Here is a 20,674-nt window from a genome sequence, read left to right on the forward strand (position 1 = left end):
GCGGCAGTAGTCATCGATAGAATGATCATCCTGATGACAGTCAAAAAATTCCTGCTGCAAAAAAAACGCGGCGCTCAAGCTTGTTGTCGGTGAAGAGGCCGTTGAGCTTGACCCACACGGCGCGGGCGTCATCACCATCGCTCACGACCGTGTGAAACAGGTCCTTCAAGATGGTGGTGAAGAACCACCGGATGAGCGTGGCGTCGATCGCGGTCCACTCGGAGTCGCCCACCATGGCGCGGGAGTCGACGGATGTAACGCCCCAAGACCGACGCTCCGATTGCCTTCCTTGTTTGGCGAGTCAGCTCTGTTATTTATTTTGTTGTTGCTTTCTTCATCGCATCATTTGCATTGCATCGGCACTTCGTTGCCGCCATGTTTTAAAACTTGCATCCGCTTGTAGTTGCCGCGCCCCCTGCTTCCGTTGACCCTTCCGAGACCAACCTCGTTCTTCGTTTTCCCTCTTGCTTAAACCGGAGTCCCTCTTTGCACAGTGCTTCGCCCCTCGCGCGCGTCCGAAATTTGTCCCGAACCCGATTCGGACTTTCGTTACCGTTGGGTCCGGATCATCCCCTAACATCTACAAAACATCACCGTTTCTTATATAGACTCTCCCTACCTATTTATTCTCGATCGTCCGTTTGCGATCGGACGGACCGAGTTAATCCCTACCCTAATCCCCTACCTATTTAAATAGACCAACAATAAATTATAGGGGATTTGTCCCTGCCGCCGCCGCCGCACTCATCTCCCACCTCGGGATCCCCTCGCCCAATCTCTTTGGATCCCCTCGCCCAGCCAACCACCGAGCGCCAGCCTCCTCGGATCCGAGGCCTCCCCAAGCCGCTGCCTTGCCTCCACTCTGTCAGCACGCGCCACCGGAGCCCCGAGCTGCTGCAGCTCCAAGCGCCTCGCCTCTGCACCCGCCCCGATGGCCTCCTCTACCCCGGTCTCTTCTCCCATGGATCCCTCCTTCTCCTCGCGTCGAGCACTAGCGCTCCAGGGCGTCTTCTGCTGTTTGACCTCGCCAGTCAAGTCGCCGCCGCCGACCTCCTCCACCAGGGTGCCGCCCTCATCCACCAGGAGCTCCCCGCCGCCGGATCGGGTCGCCTCCGCCCGGGTTCCTCTCGCGCCATCGCCCCGCGTGCTCTGCCCGTCGCCATGAACGCCGGCAAGCAGCAACAGCACCCAGGTCGCCGTGCCTCCTCCTCCCGTCCTTCTCCTGCTCGCCTTCACTCTACTTCCCTTCTCCTGCTTCCCCTCTCTCTAATCCCTCTCTCTCCCAGATACTCCGTCGCCATGGATGCCAGCCGCTGCTTCGTCTCTGCATCGAGCACCGCTCGTCCTGGAGCGTTGACCGCGCCCCGCCGGACCTCCTTCCTCCACATCCGGCCAAGCCAGCGGCAAGCCCTGCCTCCGCGCCAAGCCCTCCCGCTGCCGCCTCGCTCACGCCCTGCTCGCCGGCGCCGAGTCCCTGTCGCCGCTGCTCTGCTTCCCTGTCGAGCAGAGGACGCCCGTCCCAGCCGCGTTGACCGCACCGATCCACGACACCTGAACACCCGCGGGTCGGCCTCCTCCGCGCCAAGGCCAAGCGTGCCCCTTCGCGGCCTGCCAAGCCTCCTCCCCACCGAACTGGGCCTGGCCCATGGTGAGGCCCCAGCGCCCTTTGGTTTTTCCTCTGTTGGGCTTCCTATTCACTTTCGGCCCATGTGATGTTTTTTTCAGGATATGCGAATTTCTCTATTATCCAGAGTATTACTGTTTTACAGAAAACCCCTTGCACTTCATGCATTTAATAACTCCACAACCGTGCATCGGATTAAAACAAACTAAATATGTAAAATGCTTAGAATTTTGTGTAGTTTAATAATATGCCATTTTCACCCATGTTAAAAATTGTTTAAAATGTTGCTTGATTAATTTTGCTCGAATAATATGTTAAAATGATTTAATTCATAACTAAATAACCGTAACTCGGATTTTAATAAACTTCATATGTAAATGGGGTAGAATATGCCTAGTTTAACATGGTGCACTTCATTTTGCTGTTTAACAATATTAAAATTGCATTTATGGCAGAACAGTACCAATCCCAATATATGGACATGAGGATTTTCCGGAATTGTTGTTGTTTGTTTCCGGCCTCATTTAACTTGCTTAAATAGGTAGTTTCCTTATGCTTCACCTTTTGCCATGGTTAACAACATTTAACATTGTTGGGTACATAACCAAGAGAGAACTAAATAGTTGATGTGGTGTTTCGTCAACATGCAACTCGTTGCATATTGAACTCCACTTAATTTGTAGTATTGTTTGTTGCACTTTTCCATGCCATGCCTCATTAAACCGGACATGCATCATATTTGTTTTTGCATCATGCCATGTGTATGTGGTGGTTGTTTACTATGTTGTTTGTTTCTTTCCGGTTTGCTTCTCTCGTTACCTTCGGTTTCGTTCCGGAGTTGTGAGGATTCCTTCGTCTACGTCCGTTTGTCTTCTTCATGGACTCGTTCTTCTTCGTTGCGGGATCTCAGGCAAGATGACCGCCCCTCGAAATCACTTCTATCTTTGCTATGCTAGTTGATCGCTCTATTGCCATGCTCGCTACCTATCACTTGCTATATCATGTCTCCCATTTTAGCCATGTCAGCCCTAACCATCCCTTCCTAGCAAACCGTTGTTTGGCTATGTTACCGCTTTTGCTCATCCCCTCTTATAGCGTTGTTAGTTGCAGGTGAAGTTGAAGATTGCTCCATGTTGGATTATGTTTATGTTGGGATATCACAATATCTCTTATATTATTAATGCACCTATATACTTGGTAAAGGGTGGAAGGCTCGGCCTTATGCCTGGTGTTTTGTTCCACTCTTGCCGCCCTAGTTTCCGTCATACCGGTGTTATGTTCCTTGATTTTGCGTTCCTTACGCGGTCGGGTGATTTATGGGACCCCCTTGACAGTTCGCTTTGAATAAAACTCCTCCAGCAAGGCCCAACCTTGGTTTTACCATTTGCTACCACCTATCCCCTTTTCCCTTGGGTTCTGCAGACTCAAGGGTCATCTTTATTTTAACCCCCCCGGGCCAGTGCTCCTTCGAGTGTTGGTCCGAAGCGAGTAGGCTGCGGGGCCACCTCGGGGAAACTTGAGGTCTGGTTTTACTCGTAGGATGTCTCATCCGGTGTTGCCCTGAGAACGAGATATGTGCAGCTCCTATCGGGATTTGTCGGCACATCGGGCGGCTTTGCTGGTCTTGTTTTACCATTGTCGGAATGTCTTGTAAACCGGGATTCCGAGACTGATCGGGTCGTTCCGGGAGAAGGAATATCCTTCGTTGACCGTGAGAGCTTATAATGGGCTAAGTTGGGACACCCCTGCAGGGTATAAACTTTCGAGAGCCGTGCCCGCGGTTATGTGGCAGATGGGAATTGGTTAATATCCGGTTGTAGAGAACTTGACACTTGACCTTAATTAAAACGCATCAACCGCGTGTGTAGCCGTGATGGTCTCTTCTCGGCGGAGTCCGGGAAGTGAACACGGTTTCTGGGTTATGTTTTGACGTAAGTAGGTGTTCAGGATCACTTCTTGATCATTGCTAGTTCACGACCGTTCCGTTGCTTCTCTTCTCGCTCTTATATGCGTATGTTAGCCACCATATAAGCTTAGTGCTTGCTGCAGCTCCACCTCACTACACCATCCTTTCCTATAAGCTTAAATAGTCTTGATCTCGCGGGTGTGAGATTGCTGAGTCCTCGTGACTCACAGATACTTCCAAACAGTTGCAGGTTCCGATGATACCAGTCCAGGTGACGCAACTGAGCTCAAGTGGGAGCTCGATGAAGATCTTGTCCGTTGTGTTGTTTCTTTTCTTATTGATCAGTAGTGGAGCCCAGTTGGGACGATCAGGGATCTAGCAGTTGGGTTGTCTTCTTTTCTTTTGGTTCCGTAGTCGGACCTATGTGTGTATCTTGAATGATGTATGAATTTATTTATGTATTGTGTGAAGTGGCGATTGTAAGCCAACTCTTTATCCCATTATTGCTCATTACATGGGATTGTGTGAAGATGACCCTTCTTGCGACAAAACCACTATGCGGTTATGCCTCTAAGTCGTGCCTCGACACATGGGAGATATAGCCGCATCGTGGGCGTTACAAGTTGGTATCAGAGCCATCCCCGACTTAGGAGCCCCCTGCTTGATCGAATCGCTGGCGTTGTTGAGTCTAGAACAAAAATGTTTTGAGTCTTAGGATTATATATATCGAAGAGTAGGATTCTTTTTACTCCTCAGTCCCTTCGTCGCTCTGGTGAGGTCTCCTGACGTAGAAGTTTTGACTATTCTCTCCTCAAATTTCACTAAAAAAAATTTTAGGATCACGCGGGTATCTTGGAATCGTTCCGATGGTTTTGTGACGAGAACATTGTTCTTGGTGCCTCCTGACATTTAGGGGTTGTGGCAGTGTCCCGGGGAGTTGAGCTCCGAGGTGTTGTCGTCACAATTTTATCGTTGCAGTTCTGCAATACCTGAGTTTCGCCGACATCGAAATCTCTTTTATGCAGTTGTTGGTGAGATCACCTCGACGCCACCCAGTACTGGGGCGGGAGTTCGGGAGTATTGCCATAACTTGTATAACGGATGTTTTTCGAAGGTTGAGGTAAACGATTTCCGAAGGTTTCTTGGTTATGTGTTGACGGATGGATACAGCTGGATCTAGGGATTGTTAGTTTGGGTGATATATTTTGTGTCCCCTGTATCCCCTACACCAGATTGCATAATCAGAAAGTTTCGGGAGTTTATAAGTGGGAATTCAAGTAGCCTTAGGACATGTAACGCCCCAAGACCGACGCTCCGATTGCCTTCCTTGTTTGGCGAGTCAGCTCTGTTATTTATTTTGTTGTTGCTTTCTTCATCGCATCATTTGCATTGCATCGGCACTTTGTTGCCGCCATGTTTTAAAACTTGCATCCGCTCGTAGTTGTCGCGCCCCCCCTTGCTTCCGCTGACCCTTCCGAGACCAACCTCGTTCTTCGTTTTCCCTCTTGCTTAAACCGGAGTCCCTCTTTGCACAGTGCTTCGCCCCTCGCGCGCGTCCGAAATTTGTCCCGAACCCGAACCGGACTTTCGTTACCGTTGGGTCCGGATCATCCCCTAACATCTACAAAACATCACCGTTTCTTATATAGACTCTCCCTACCTATTTATTCTCGATCGTCCGTTTGCGATCGGACGGACCGAGTTAATCCCTACCCTAATCCTCTACCTATTTAAATAGACCAACCCTAAATTCTAGGGGATTTGTCCCTGCCGCCGCCGCCGCACTCATCTCCCACCTCGGGATCCCCTCGCCCAATCTCTTTGGATCCCCTCGCCCAGCCAACCACCGAGCGCCAGCCTCCTCGGATCCGAGGCCTCCCCAAGCCGCTGCCTTGCCTCCACTCTGTCAGCACGCGCCACCGGAGCCCCGAGCTGCTGCAGCTCCAAGCGCCTCGCCTCTGCACCCGCCCCGATGGCCTCCTCTACCCCGGTCTCTTCTCCCATGGATCCCTCCTTCTCCTCGCGTCGAGCACTAGCGCTCCAGGGCCGGCCTTCTGCTGTTTGACCTCGCCAGTCAAGTCGCCGCCGCCGACCTCCTCCACCAGGGTGCCGCCCTCATCCACCAGGAGCTCCCCGCCGCCGGATCGGGTCGCCTCCGCCCGGGTTCCTCTCGCGCCATCGCCCCGCGTGCTCTGCCCGTCGCCATGAACGCCGGCAAGCAGCAACAGCACCCAGGTCGCCGTGCCTCCTCCTCCCGTCCTTCTCCTGCTCGCCTTCTCTCTACTTCCCTTCTCCTGCTTTCCCTCTCTCTAATCCCTCTCTCTCCCAGATACTCCGTCGCCATGGATGCCAGCCGCTGCTTCGTCTCTGCATCGAGCATCGCTCGTCCTGGAGCGTTGACCGCGCCCCGTCGGACCTCCTTCCTCCACATCCGGCCAAGCCAGCGGCACGCCCTGCCTCCGCGCCAAGCCCTCCCGCTGCCGCCTCGCTCACGCCCTGCTCGCCGGCGCCGAGTCCCTGTCGCCGCTGCTCTGCTTCCCTGTCGAGCAGAGGACGCCCGTCCCAGCCGCGTTGACCGCACCGATCCACGACACCTGAACACCCGCGGGTCGGCCTCCTCCGCGCCAAGGCCAAGCGTGCCCCTTCGCGGCCTGCCCAGCCTCCTCCCCACCGAACTGGGCCTGGCCCATGGTGAGGCCCCAGCGCCCTTTGGTTTTTCCTCTGTTGGGCTTCCTATTCACTTTCGGCCCATGTGATGTTTTTTTTCAGGATATGCGAATTTCTCTATTATCCAGAGTATTACTGTTTTACAGAAAACCCCTTGCACTTCATGCATTTAATAACTCCACAACCGTGCATCGGATTAAAACAAACTAAATATGTAAAATGCTTAGAATTTTGTGTAGTTTAATAATATGCCATTTTCACCCATGTTAAAAATTGTTTAAAATGTTGCTTGATTAATTTTGCTCGAATAATATGTTAAAATGATTTAATTCATAACTAAATAACCGTAACTCGGATTTTAATAAACTTCATATGTAAATGGGGTAGAAAAATGCCTAGTTTAACATGGTGCACTTCATTTTGCTGTTTAACAATATTAAAATTGCATTTATGGCAGAACAGTACCAATCCCAATATATGGACATGAGGATTTTCCGGAATTGTTGTTGTTTGTTTCCGGCCTCATTTAACTTGCTTAAATAGGTAGTTTCCTTATGCTTCACCTCTTGCCATGGTTAACAACATTTAACATTGTTGGGTACATAACCAAGAGAGAACTAAATAGTTGATGTGGTGTTTCGTCAACATGCAACTCGTTGCATATTGAACTCCACTTAATTTGTAGTATTGTTTGTTGCACTTTGCCATGCCATGCCTCATTAAACCGGACATGCATCATATTTGTTTTTGCATCATGCCATGTGTATGTGGTGGTTGTTTACTATGTTGTTTGTTTCTTTCCGGTTTGCTTCTCTCGTTACCTTCGGTTTCGTTCCGGAGTTGTGAGGATTCCTTCGTCTACGTCCGTTTGTCTTCTTCATGGACTCGTTCTTCTTCGTTGCGGGATCTCAGGCAAGATGACCACCCCTCGAAATCACTTCTATCTTTGCTATGCTAGTTGATCGCTCTATTGCCATGCTCGCTACCTATCACTTGCTATATCATGTCTCCCATTTTAGCCATGTCAGCCCTAACCATCCCTTCCTAGCAAACCGTTGTTTGGCTATGTTACCGCTTTTGCTCATCCCCTCTTATAGCGTTGTTAGTTGCAGGTGAAGTTGAAGATTGCTCCATGTTGGATTATGTTTATGTTGGGATATCACAATATCTCTTATATTATTAATGCACCTATATACTTGGTAAAGGGTGGAAGGCTCGGCCTTATGCCTGGTGTTTTGTTCCACTCTTGCCGCCCTAGTTTCCGTCATACCGGTGTTATGTTCCTTGATTTTGCGTTCCTTACGCGGTCGGGTGATTTATGGGACCCCCTTGACAGTTCGCTTTGAATAAAACTCCTCCAGCAAGGCCCAACCTTGGTTTTACCATTTGCTACCACCTATCCCCTTTTCCCTTGGGTTCTGCAGACTCAAGGGTCATCTTTATTTTAACCCCCCCGGGCGAGTGCTCCTTCGAGTGTTGGTCCGAAACGAGTAGACTACGGGGCCACCTCGGGGAAACTTGAGGTCTGGTTTTACTCGTAGGATGTCTCATCCGGTGTTGCCCTGAGAACGAGATATGTGCAGCTCCTATCGGGATTTGTCGGCACATCGGGCGGCTTTGCTGGTCTTGTTTTACCATTGTCGGAATGTCTTGTAAACCGGGATTCCGAGACTGATCGGATCGTTCCGGGAGAAGGACTATCCTTCGTTGACCGTGAGAGCTTATAATGGGCTAAGTTGGGACACCCCTGCAGGGTATAAACTTTCGAGAGCCGTGCCCGCGGTTATGTGACAGATGGGAATTTGTTAATATGCGGTTGTAGAGAACTTGACACTTGACCTTAATTAAAACGCATCAACCGCGTGTGTAGCTGTGATGGTCTCTTCTCGGCGGAGTCCGGGAAGTGAACACGGTTTCTGGGTTATGTTTTGACGTAAGTAGGTGTTCAGGATCACTTCTTGATCATTGCTAGTTCATGACCGTTCCGTTGCTTCTCTTCTCGCTCTTATATGCGTATGTTAGCCACCATATAAGCTTAGTGCTTGCTGTAGCTCCACCTCACTACACCATCCTTTCCTATAAGCTTAAATAGTCTTGATCTCGCGGGTGTGAGATTGCTGAGTCCTCGTGACTCACAGATACTTCCAAACAGTTGCAGGTTCCGATGATACCAGTCCAGGTGACGCAACTGAGCTCAAGTGGGAGCTTGATGAAGATCTTGTCCGTTGTGTTGTTTCTTTTCTTATTGATCAGTAGTGGAGCCCAGTTGAGACGATCAGGGATCTAGCAGTTGGGTTGTCTTCTTTTCTTTTGGTTCCGTAGTCGGACCTATGTGTGTATCTTGAATGATGTATGAATTTATTTATGTATTGTGTGAAGTGGCGATTGTAAGCCAACTCTTTATCCCATTCTTGCTCATTACATGAGATTGTGTGAAGATGACCCTTCTTGCGACAAAACCACTATGCGGTTATGCCTCTAAGTCGTGCCTCGACACGTGGGAGATATAGCCGCATCGTGGGCGTTACAACGGAGCCGTCGACGTGATCCACGAGGTTGTTCTCGCGGAAGAGCAGTGAGAAGTACGTCTTCCACGCGAAGTACGTGACGTCGGTGGCATCGAGGATGACGGGGACTTGGTCGTAGATGTTGATGTCGCGGATGTCAGCGGGGTCTGGTCCGGCGAAGGGGTTGTAGGAGGAGGAGCCTGAGGAAGTCATGGCGGCGTGAGAAGTCAAGCGAGGCGAGTCGGGCGAGGCTAGCGACAGGAAGCAACACGAGCGGCAGGGCAATCGCGGGCGCTACGCTGGCACGGGCGGGCGCGGGCGATGCACTACGCGGACGGGCTTTGGCGAGGCTGGCGGCTGGCACGGGCGATCGAGGTGGGATCGGGAGCGGCGGCCAGCTGGCACGAGCGAGGTGGGATCGGGAGCGGCTGGCACGGGCGGGTTTTGGCGAGGCTAGTGGCTGGATCGGACGATCGAGGCGGGTGCGTGATGGGCGATCGAGGCAGGTGTTGGATCGGGATCGGGAGCGGCAGCGGGTAGCGAGGCTGGCGGCGGGAACGGGATGGGATCAGGAGCGGCGGCCGACGCGAGAGGTGCACAGACGACGGCGGCGGAAGCGAGAGGAAAACTTAAAAAACTGATACCATGTGGAGAATGATTTAGTACATAGATGATTCATTGATCGTGCACTAGACACATATATATAGGTACAAGGGGTGCGACCGGTATCTTGTCTCTTAAGATATACGTACATACAAAGGAAGACAGACACTACAGGTACTGCATACGAAACGCAGACCTAAGTACATGTATACATGTTCAACACCAAGGAACGATTCGTTCGAACGCCAGCCCCATATCCCGGTCCTTTGATGAAATGCTACAAAGGACAGATTCGTGGTGGCCCGTTCAGGTTGGACATAGGCCACATAATATTCACGAAAAGCATCGAGGCCGTAATACAGGTCTTTGCAAAGGTCGACGGTCCCCGTCACGTGAGATTCGCTGCTCTCAGCAGTGGGTTTGTTCATGAGATTGTGTTGTTTGATGACACATTCTCCAGGACTAAGATGCAGCTTCAGCATGCAGTCGTGCTGAAAGCAGAGGAGAAATTGGATGTTTGCTTGAAGCTAGGGGAATCGCTCTTTCGGTGGACTTTCCAGGATGTACATGTTGGCTGATGACTCGATGTCGAAATATTGCCAGTTTGATGTAAGGGTGTCCAAAATTCGCATATCAGATGCCATTTCTCACAGTGAATATTATTACTACTAGGCAAGATAGTAACCTTGACATTCACAAGCAATCTGTTCCCCACATAAACCGTCTCGTTCTCTAAACAGGCAGCGTCAGGACGTGGAATTATATTACACATTTGAGTTGCAAGCTTGACCAAACACCAAAGAAGCCTAGGCTAAATTTGCTAAGCTGCTTCATGCTGCGACACCTCGACGGAGGGCAGTGGCAGCAGCTGGTCTTCAGGCCTTGATGCAGCACTGGAAATAGCTCAGGAACCTCTTCCTTCCCTGCATCAGCAAACAAATTCCTTCCAAGTCATTACATTATACATTACATGTATGTAGCCATCAGCCAGGTGATACAGCAAGAATATAGCATGCCTATTTAACCATAACTTTATTTTCCTTTTTTTGCCAACTAGTTAACCAGGTTGCGCGACAGCGACGCCTCACAGGATCGCGGTTCTGAAATGTTGTTTGCCAAACTATGTTGGATGAAGGTTCGGTGTCAACCAATTTGTGCTTTGTCATAAGGAAAGCTAATGTATGTTTGGCCAAGATGGCACCAGCTTGTAGCAAGCTGTACGTACAAGGCCGTTGATAACTAATTCTCGGCTTCTTCAATCCTATTTTTGCCACTTCTCATCATACATTTCATTTCATACCTGCAACCTAAAGGGAAATTAGCCTACCGACTGGCCCGACTCATTATTAGTTCATTCTTTCTAATCATCTATCGTCAGCTAGGATTCCTAACATAATTAATTGGATGTCCCATGGACAAGGACATACTAATGCATATCAGTCGTCGCTTTATCGATACAGCCTCTAAGAGGCATACACATATCGAGTAATATACGATTAGGAAAATGAGATCATGTGTCCTTGCCAAGCAGCTGTGAGCTGTGAGAAAGCACTAGATGCAAATGGTTGGAGTGGCCGGTGCTACGGGTTGATATATCTGCCGACCTACCTATATCAGCTGAACCGACTCCACTCATTGTCGATGCAGCTGCGGGTAGACGCCATAAACTTTGCATAGGGCCCATCATCATCATCCAAACTTGCTTAATCATACACTATTACCGCAGAAACAGAGGCGGCGGTTCGACTTTTAGATGTTGTAGTACTTGTTTTCTCCGGTTCATCATAACAGGCTTTGCACTTGCAGCTCAGAAGAACCATCAGGTAAATGCAGAGTAATGCCTATCACGCTGTGATACAAATTTAGTTTCACTCGTGTGTTCTTTATTTCCCTAGCACTTCTTTGAGTACTTGGCACATGAAAACATGTGTGTAACTAAGATATTAACTAAATAGACGGTACTTGTGTGGAATTTACTGCTGTGTTCCACCGTCCACGGTCAAATTTCAGTGCGTTGGGGTACGAGTTTGACCCGGCAGAGCCCCCATGGCTGCTGCTGTTCGCTAACTTGAGCGAAACAACAAGCAAAGAATACTATACTGTTATCCGCAGCAGCGCCGCTTACTGAAAGTACAGTAATTAACGCAGAAAGTACGAATCTTTATGCTACCACTAGTTCCGGGTCAGCTAAGAACAGCCGGATGGAAATGGAGAAAAGTTTGCTTTTTCTTTCTTTTCCAGAATGGAGAAAAGTTGTGGACACGGGAATCCTCTTTTGACCGTTAGGCGGCGGAATCCATGACTTATCAAACCACCAATCCGAATAGTAAGCAGCAGGGAGGGAAGGCGAGGCTGCTTACCGTGGGCGAGTGGTCGCGGCCGTGGAGCGGGCCGTGGTCTTTGGCCGGAGCGCCGAGCTTGGTGGGCTGGGGAGCCTTGGCGGCGGGCTGGTGCTGCTGGTGCTGCTGCTTGTGGTGGGCGAGGAGGTCGTCGTCGCCGCCGAGGCTGGCGCGGGAGAGCTCCTTCTTGTTCTGCTTGCGCATCTCCCGGATCTTGGAGAAGTCCATGGAGTAGTCCGGCATGGCGCCGTTCTTCATGTCCCAGTCCCCGAACGCCGGCACCGTCATCCACGCCGTCGCCCCCTCCCCCTGCACACACACGCACGCACGCACGCATCGAAATTAATCTTCTAACAAGCCACCGCAGAACCAGATCGCGAGGAAGGAAAAGGAAACCCATGGATGGATTCGATCTCTCGGCACGAAAGCCGAAAGGATTCGTTGGGGGGGGTGGGAATTGGGCTCACCTCCTTGTGGTTGTCCTTCTCCATGGACGATCTCCCTTCCTCTCGCGGACGCACGGATATTTTCTTCTTGTGCCGCCGGAGCTGTGGAGCAGATTTGGAAGCTAAGCTGAGCAAAAAAGCTGGCTAGATGGAGCACCACAGCACAGTGCGGGACTTGTCTAGCTTGGATGGGATGAGATGAGAGGGGTGGTCGTGGTACACACAAAACTACAAGGAAATGTGTGTGGACAGTGACTGGGCAGAGGAAGGAGATCGACGGGGCTCTACTTATATAGGTTGACGGCCAGAGAAAACTACCGCGGCCAAATCTCAGGGCTTAACTAACCCCTCCACCAATCATTCCTGTCTTGTTTAGTGCTAAACATAATTTGGACTGCGATTAGGCGGCCGCCGGAGACGTTGTGGATGGATGTGGTACTACCGCCCGTTGTGCAGCACGCGTGACGCGTCTGCCGTCTGAGCGAGGACACAGCTGGTGGCACGTCGACGTATTGATGTGCGTGTGGTGTACCGGGCCCACCGGCCAGTGGCGCCGCCCACTAGCTGGCTGGCCTTCACACGGCTTTGGGATAAGGTTTGCCTCTTTTCCGGCCAGCGATCGAGCGCGGAAAGGCGGCGAGAAAGGTCGGCGACTCCGTGCGTCCAGCTCACCGGAGACGGGGAGTTCGCCTCATCTTTGTTGGCCGAACGCGTTGGGTTGGGCGGGCGGCAGCTTGCAGAGAGAGAATGTGTGGTGGTGTAGTACGTTCGCTCTCGCACGTCGATTAGGGTTTAATGCGCTGGCGAGCTCTGGATGGGAGGGTTTGGAGGTCCGGTTCTGAATAAGAAACGTTTTCGGAGTAATCATCCGACAGTTGCGGACACCTGCCACTGATTCTGGTGTGGATTATAGTAGTCTGTGCTAGAGACTTCGCGGCCAAGGGATTCGGTTGCCAAGGCGATGGAGCTTTGTTGGTTGGGAACACAAGATGCTCCCAGCGACTCGGATGATATTGGTGTAACATTCGCAAAAAAAAAAATTGATATTGCTGTAAAACTAAATGACTTGTTGCCGTCCATCGCTCAAAGACCAATTACAGCCACCAATCAAAGCAGTCTGTAAACAACATGTTTTATGAATGATCCGTGAAGTGTCTGCACTGATCAGTAAGATCGATAATGATGTTCGGCGTTGCCCCACCCACGCCGGGTGAGGCTGGGTCCGTCCTGTCAGCGTCGTTTGCGCCATGTCGGGTTGTTTGGCTCGCGCAGGCGCTGGCCCGGGATTTCTGCCTCCTTCCTACTCGTTTGCCCTCTTGGGAAGGCTGGGTTGCGCTGCCAGTGTCCTTCAATGCTACGAATCCGTTTTATGAAGAAGATGCACCGAGTACAGGGTCGATAGATACGTCAAACTTCGTAGACCAACCGACACCGAGTCTGTTGTTTTCAAGGGTACCGTTCTTCTCTCTCATATTACGCAAACTGATATCGGATCATTCGTCTCGCATTAATGCTGAAAGAGCATGGTGCCCCCATTGTTGGTTTTGATAATCGATGACAATCCCTATGGACTAATGGTTGTCTTGAGTTATATTTGAAGGGTTTGTCCATAGGCATTGCTTGAAGATCATTTGTTGGTTTCAAGGTTATTAGAAGAAGATTATGTGTTGACCAAGGTGCTATTCAAGGAGTTATCCAAAGATTGGTCATGTGAGAGTTGAGGCTATTGCAAGCATGTCTTGAAGAAGATTGTGTGAGCATTCATGTTTACCTTCAAGACATCACCTTTATGAAGAGAGAAGATAAGATACAAGGTTGATCAAGACTAAGTACAAAGACTGGATTCAAGTTGATCAACACACAAAGCGTAGAAGATATACCGAGTGGGATCAAGTGATCTCATGGTACGGTAAGCATTGTCCAATGCGCTTTTGTGTACTAACCATGATCTTTGTGAGGTTTCTTTATAGGGTTAGGTATATTTTCATGGGCGCGCATCAAGCGGAAGATATCATATAACCCATGAAGTATGGCATCAAGTGGTGATCGTCATCAAGGTTGTGTTGTGCAAGTTCAAGTGGAGTATCGCGAAGAGATCTCGTGCTTGAAGCTTGCCTACATTGTGGTGAAAATGGACATGTGAAAATATGCCGAAAAGAGGCTCACCCATAGTGGAGTATGGGGGAGAAATCTACTAGTCTTCATCGAGCCAGTATGGGGGAGAAATCTACTAGTCTTCATCGAGCCAGCGCAATCAGGAAAGGTGGTCCAACTTGAGCAGGACGAGATCGCTATCACCTAGCTCAGGTGGACTATATGCAAGGCAAATGTTTGCCCTTGATAGGTTTTCTACTTTACCGGTCTCATGGTGTTAGTCGGGAGACCGGGCTATAGGATCGATAGTCGTATTATCAAGGGGGGCTCTCAAGTGAGTGGCTTGATCGTATCGTTCATAGAGAGCTCAAACCATTGCATCCTTGGTGATGTAGGGTGGAACCCTATACGGCCGATATTTCATGAAAGGAGCGGGTCCCAACTAAGAACACGAAGAACACTAGGGGAAACACGAGGGAAAACACAAGAGAATCACTAAAACCAACAAGATATAGTCACACATGTGCTAGATCCTCGAAACACGAGAGGAGATACAAGATCCACGAGCAACAAAGGACGATACAAAGGTAACCGGTTCTTCTCCGTGAGGAGGTCTTGATGGGGCCACCCAAGAGGGGGTCTTGAATCCAAGGTGATCTTCTCCGTAGAGGGGTCGCGGTCTCTCTCGTGGAGTAGATCCGTATTGGATGAGCAATGCTCTATCTCACATATGAGCTAAACCAATGCTAACCCTAAAATGTAGGTGGAGGGGGAGTATATATAGTCTAAGGGGCGAAGGGGTACATGGGCTTTCGGCCCAGATACACTGCACGCAGGCAGGAAGGGCCGGATGTCCGAGCAACGGGCCGGATGTCCGGGCTTTCCCGAGACGCCGGATGTCCGGGCTCTGGGGCCGGATGTCCGGGCTGGCGAGATCCAGCTTCTGGACGTTCTGTGATGGGGCGCCGGATGTCCGGGCTAGGGCCGGATGTCCGGGCTTGCGGGAGGGGCCGGATGTCCGGGCCCTGTAGCACTTCGGTTGCTGGGCTGCTGTTGTTGTTGACATCTTAAGGGGCCGGATGTCCGGGTCCTGTAGCCTTTCTCCGGTTCCTCTCGTCGTGCTCCTTCATCCTTGTACTTGGGGACTTGTCCATCGTTCCGAGCATCTTCGAGAGGGTCTCCTTGGTACCTAGGCATGTGTAGTGTCCTTGCATTAGGTAGCAACCGTGTCTCGCATGAATGGAAAGGAGAAGCATTTAGGAGCGGGTTCACCTTGTGTCCAATGGCGTATGTTTGAGGTCTCGTCGTATGTCCACATGGGGCTTGGAGGGTAGTCATAGTGTACATGGGGATGATCGTCGGATGCTCCGCATCATCTCCCCTCCCTTGGGAAAGATCCGACCTCGGATCGTAATCCTCATCACCATGGAAACGGTTGTCGTGGACGGACTTGTAATTGGACGGAGTGGAAGTCATGGCGCAATCCAAGTACTCCAAGGTGTCTCCGGAGTGGTATACATGCAAAAAGAGCAAACACAAGCGACATCGGAAATACAATGGTTAGTGCACACAAAGTGTCCATCAAATAAGCATGAGTTCGCCCGATGAGATTGATCATGACAAGGTGCATGAAGCGTAGGCAAATGATATAGAATGATATGTAAGGCAATCATGGAAGCAAATTCATTCGTTGTGCACACAAAAGTATGGCAATTGGTATGATGCACAAAGCTATAAATTCTACCATTGTGCAAAATGATGTCATAATGGGATGGTTTATCAAGAGCATGAACATGGTAATTGGTGCTCAATGTGACTATGTGATCATGCAATTGATGGTGGGTAATATGATCATGATGTATGAATATGCCATCAAGAAAGATCACAACAAATTTGCTTAGGAAGTGCATAAGCGCATATATCATGGATGACATAGAAATGGAAGATGCAACAAGGCAATCATAATGTGAGTCAATCCATGCATAGGGTGCAAACTTGTGGTGAGTATGATATGTCCATCGAGCATGACATGTGGTAGCACAATCAACAAATATGGATGTGGTGGTACAAAAAGTCAAAGAAGTGTTGATGCACCAAAGCTCGATGTCGTGGCATGAGTGGAAGTCCGAAGGTGCATCCAATAAGTCCGGGCACTCCTCAACTTGAAGGTCCATAGGGTCCATCTCCAATGTCGGTCCTCCATCCAATATATGTATCATGTAGACAAGAAGAAGGAAACAACAATGAAAGTACGGCCCATCCTATATGCATATGTGAAGATGGCTCAAAGGGAAAGAGTTCACCTTTATGAGGATGTCAAAAATGTTGGTGTCGCACATCATGTACACCTTCACATAACCAAAATGTCTCTTTATGGTACCGCCTTGTGAATCCCTCAAAATGAAAGAACATGACAAACACTCGGAAAAACAAATGAGGTTAGTGCAAATGCAAGACCTATCATTCGAGGGGCAAGATACCCAACAAGTGTTTTCATCATTCTTATAAAGAAAGAACAAGGTGTGGTATGGTATGAAAGCATATGATGCAACTACAACCAAAGACAATAGGCTCAAGTAAGCAAGCATGCTTCACAAGTAATATGTCCAAGTCTCCACGATCAATAAGCATAGCAAGTTGGCACTCAATACAAGGTGATATGAGAGATGCAACTAATGGAGACAAGAGACAATGATCAAGACAAATCAAGTGAGAGGCATGAACATATATGTCATCAACCCAAGAAAGCGAGTAAGAATGGAACATGGGTGATGCAACATAGCAAGTAATCATATGAATCAAGTCATGCAAGCTAGTAGTGCAAAGATGCAACGTACTAGGAGGAATCATGGCAAGCATGTCATGTGTGCAAATAATGGTCAAGAATAATGCACATAACATATCGCAAGCATGAAAGCAAGACATGAGCAAAATATCATCAATGTATTGGCGATAGGCCATATATAAATAGCAATGGGACATCATGACTCTCCCAACATAACAATCATCAATAGCATGAGGTACAAGGAAAACATGGTAATAGTAACAAGGATCCCCACCAAGCATGCAAATACACATGGAAGTAGTATAATGGTGAATCATATGTAAGTGCAAGCAAGGGTCACAATTGCATGGCAAAGTCTTAGAAGCAAGCATAACATGCAAAGTGAACACGATAGAATGCGCATAAGGTGATAAGTGGTAAATAGCCCATAGCCGTGTGAGAGATAAGTAAAAGATATGTGCGTAGTCCTTGCGCAAATGGAACGGTGGTAAGGATAGTCCACGGGATCCCAAATCGTCGTTGCTCTCAAGAGCTCGTTTCGTCAACTCTTGGGATTGAGAGGTTGACGAGTATACGTGAGTACCTACACAAAACAAAGGCAAAGGAAAAATTGTGTGTGCATGGTATATGTACACATCATCCATCATGATGCATACGTGCATGTGTTGGTTAGCACAAAATATCCAATGCTCAAATAAATGAGATGCGTGATATAGAAACATGTCATCCATCATGAGAGGTTTGTTATTATGTATAGCATAATGGAGACTCAAATTGTGTAATGCATCATGAGAAATATGTAGAGCATTGTTATTCATGGAATGCATATGGTGCACGCAATTATGGGAATCATGCAAAGTATGAAATGCATCAAAATCTCCTAATATGTATGAGGAAACTATGGGGTTCTCCTCATGAGCATTAGTGGAAACATCACATGGAGAATATTGACAACATCCAAAACAATGCATATTTGGAACAATGTGATCATGGCATGGCATACTAGATAAATTGCGCAAATCATGTAAAGGAAGCATGGCAATATCATCACATGAAAAACAAAAGCCAATGACCGTCATCTCGTCATCTATGCCATAAGTGCAAATGGGATTTATTTTAATGGGGCATGCATAGTTACTAAGTTGAGATTGAAATGATGTAATATGGGAGATCTCACTCATAGCATATGACAAGTTCAATGGATTGTCAAACATGAAGTGACCAATAGAATTTTCACATGATATCCTATGGAGCATAGCATCACAACTAGGCAACTCAACATGCTCATCATCATATTCATCATAAATTGGTAAGTCATGACATGAAGAAGTCGCACTAGCGTGAAGCATGGGAATAGGTGGATCAACATCATGCAAGCAATCATTGGTAAGATAGTCCACTTGTGGGACAAGAGAAGCACCATCACCTATGTTACCTTTGGAGCATCGCTCATGCATGTGTTGTAGGTGAGGTTGCAACTTGATGGTACCATGTGGGGGGTGCATCATCGTCCACCATGGCCATCATCGTCTCCATTGGAGGTATGGACTCGTCGAGGATAGGCATGTCGTCATGTAGGATACCTAGCACCAAAGAAAACACACTCGGAGTAGAGGTTAAGTTGTCAGAAATCATAGTGGCCTCACATGCCGTGTCAACTACCTCACTTTAACGCCCGGATAATCAAGCTACAGTAATCCCACGCTAATGGTGCCACGTCACCACGGTTACTGTTGCTAATCTACCGTTAGGTCAAACCGTTTCAAAATTCAATTTTTAAATTTATGTCAACAATAAAAGTTTATCAAAATTTAAAACAAAATGTTCGGGAGATGCCATATTTTGCATAAGTAAAAATGGTGTAGTAAACACATTTTTATAAGATGCCTAAATAATTTAAATTGAAGTAAAACAGAAAAGAAAATAAATAAATAAAAAGAAAATACAAAAGGGGAGAAACAAACAAAAAAAGAGAAGAAGAGAAAACCCTCCCCCCCACTGGACCCTGGCCCAACTGGGCCGACCCCAGGCCCAGCCGGCCTGGCCCACCTCGCTCGGTCGTTCCCTCCCCTTCCCTGTTCCCCCGACCGGGGTCGGAACAGGGGCAGGTCCCCGCCGCACCCCCTCGCCGGCGACGGGGGAGGATAAGGCCGCCACGCCCCGCCTCCTCGATCGCGCCTCCCACTCGCCCCCACTCTCGCCCTCGGTTCCTGCGCCTCTCCCTCCTCCCTCAGCTCCACCTCGTTCCCCACCGTAACCGAGCGCCGCCGTCGCCATGGCTGCGCCATAGCCGCGGCCACCGAGCCCCGTTCTCCTCCCCGACGTGTCCACGAGCTCCGCCGCGTCGAGCCCGTCCTCCTCGACCACGGGCCCGAGCCCCGGGAACCCTGCATCGACCCCGCGCCATCTTCTTCCTCGTCGGATCCCCGCCGCCGTTCGCCGTCGGTTCCGACTGCACCACGCCTTCCCCGCGCCCACTTTAAACGGCTACGCCCCGCTGTGAGCTCTTGCTCCTCCTCCCCCTCTCCATTAGCTCGCTAGCTTGCCGTAGCCACCGCGCCGTGTTAGGCCGCACCCTCCGCCGCCTGGCCTCGTCGCCGGCGTGGCCACGGCGACCTTTTGGTCCCGTTCGTGCCTCCGTTGCCTTGGCCGCATCGTGTAGGCCTCGCCCCGCTCTTCGGTTTGCCCCAGTTCGCACCGTAGACCCGCCTCTGCCGCACGCCCGAACCACCCCGCCGCCGGCGAGCTCCTGGCGCTCCGCTTCGACCTCCCCAGCACCCCGCACCGCCACCGTTCGACGCGCGGCGTCGAGCCGCGTCGAACGCAAGCAACCGCGGCCCCTGGGACCCCCTGTGCGCTAAACCCGAGCCGAGCCCGCCGCGCGCCGCCGCGTTTTGGCTCGCCGGAGCCAACTCCGGCGCCGGCCGCCGACGTGGCTGGCCTGGGGCCACCCCAGTGCCACTGCCAGTGGGCCCCGTGGGTCCTAGTTGACTGGGTTAACCCAGTCAACTGCTGACTGGGCAAGCCCCAGCCACTGACGTGCGGGCCCCACCGCTTAATCCGGTAATTAAAACATTTTAATAATTAAAACTAATTAGTTTAGATGATTAGACAATGACAGGTGGGGTCCAGTAGTTAACTAATCTAAATTTAGTTAGTTTAATCTTCTGCTAGTCCACTGTCTATGACAGGTAGGACCCACTGGTCAGTTTGACCTGGTCAGCCGCTCTGTTGACTGCTGAGGTCATCATTACGTCATGCTGACGTCATATTCCTTTTCTGTTAGATTAAATAATTCCAGAAAATGATTAAATCTTTAGAAAATCATATCTTTTAATCCGTAACTCGGATGGGAAAACTTTGTACATGAAAGTTTCTCAGAACGACGAGACGAATCCGAATACGTAGCCCGTTCGTCCACCACACCTCCCTAACCTATCGAACACGCAACTTTCCCCCTCCGTTTCATCTGTCCGAAATTGCGAAACATCGGGAATACTTTCCCGGATGTTCCCCCCCTTCGCCGGTACCACCTACTGCCGCGTTAGGGCACGCCTAGTACCGCTCATTGTCATGTCACGCATCATCATGCTTATGTTTGCATTGTATTTACTGTTTCTTCCCCCTATTCTCTCCGGTAGACTACGAGACCGACACTGCTACCCAGTTCGACTACGGAGTTGACGACCCCTCCTACGTGCCA

The 20,674-nt window shown here is 49.7% G+C and overlaps 1 protein-coding gene across 1 annotated transcript; it reads right to left on the reverse strand.

Annotated features, from left to right (window-relative positions):
* Window positions 1-9,917: 9,917 nt before the first annotated feature.
* LOC123098580 (uncharacterized) lies at window positions 9,918-12,392 on the reverse strand. The gene is made up of 3 exons (XM_044520616.1): window positions 12,114-12,392; window positions 11,668-11,955; window positions 9,918-10,230 (listed from the first exon to the last, which is right to left on the reverse strand). The coding sequence occupies exons 1-3, from the start codon at window positions 12,135-12,137 to the stop codon at window positions 10,183-10,185; spliced, it is 360 nt and encodes a 119-aa protein (XP_044376551.1). The 5' UTR covers window positions 12,138-12,392; the 3' UTR covers window positions 9,918-10,182.
* Window positions 12,393-20,674: the final 8,282 nt, after the last annotated feature.

This window comes from Triticum aestivum, chromosome 4D (genome assembly GCF_018294505.1).
Source record: "Triticum aestivum cultivar Chinese Spring chromosome 4D, IWGSC CS RefSeq v2.1, whole genome shotgun sequence".
NCBI lineage: Eukaryota > Viridiplantae > Streptophyta > Magnoliopsida > Poales > Poaceae > Triticum > Triticum aestivum.

Bases quoted from the DNA above. Each gene is read 5' to 3' on its own strand.
- LOC123098580 (XM_044520616.1), bottom strand. From the start codon at position 12,137: ATGGAGAAGGACAACCACAAGGAG. The intron at 11,956-12,113 runs GTGAGCCCAATT...GTGTGTGTGCAG, and splicing joins AGAAGGACAACCACAAGGAG to GGGGAGGGGGCGACGGCGTG. The intron at 10,231-11,667 runs GTAAGCAGCCTC...TTGCTGATGCAG, and splicing joins GCCGCGACCACTCGCCCACG to GGAAGGAAGAGGTTCCTGAG.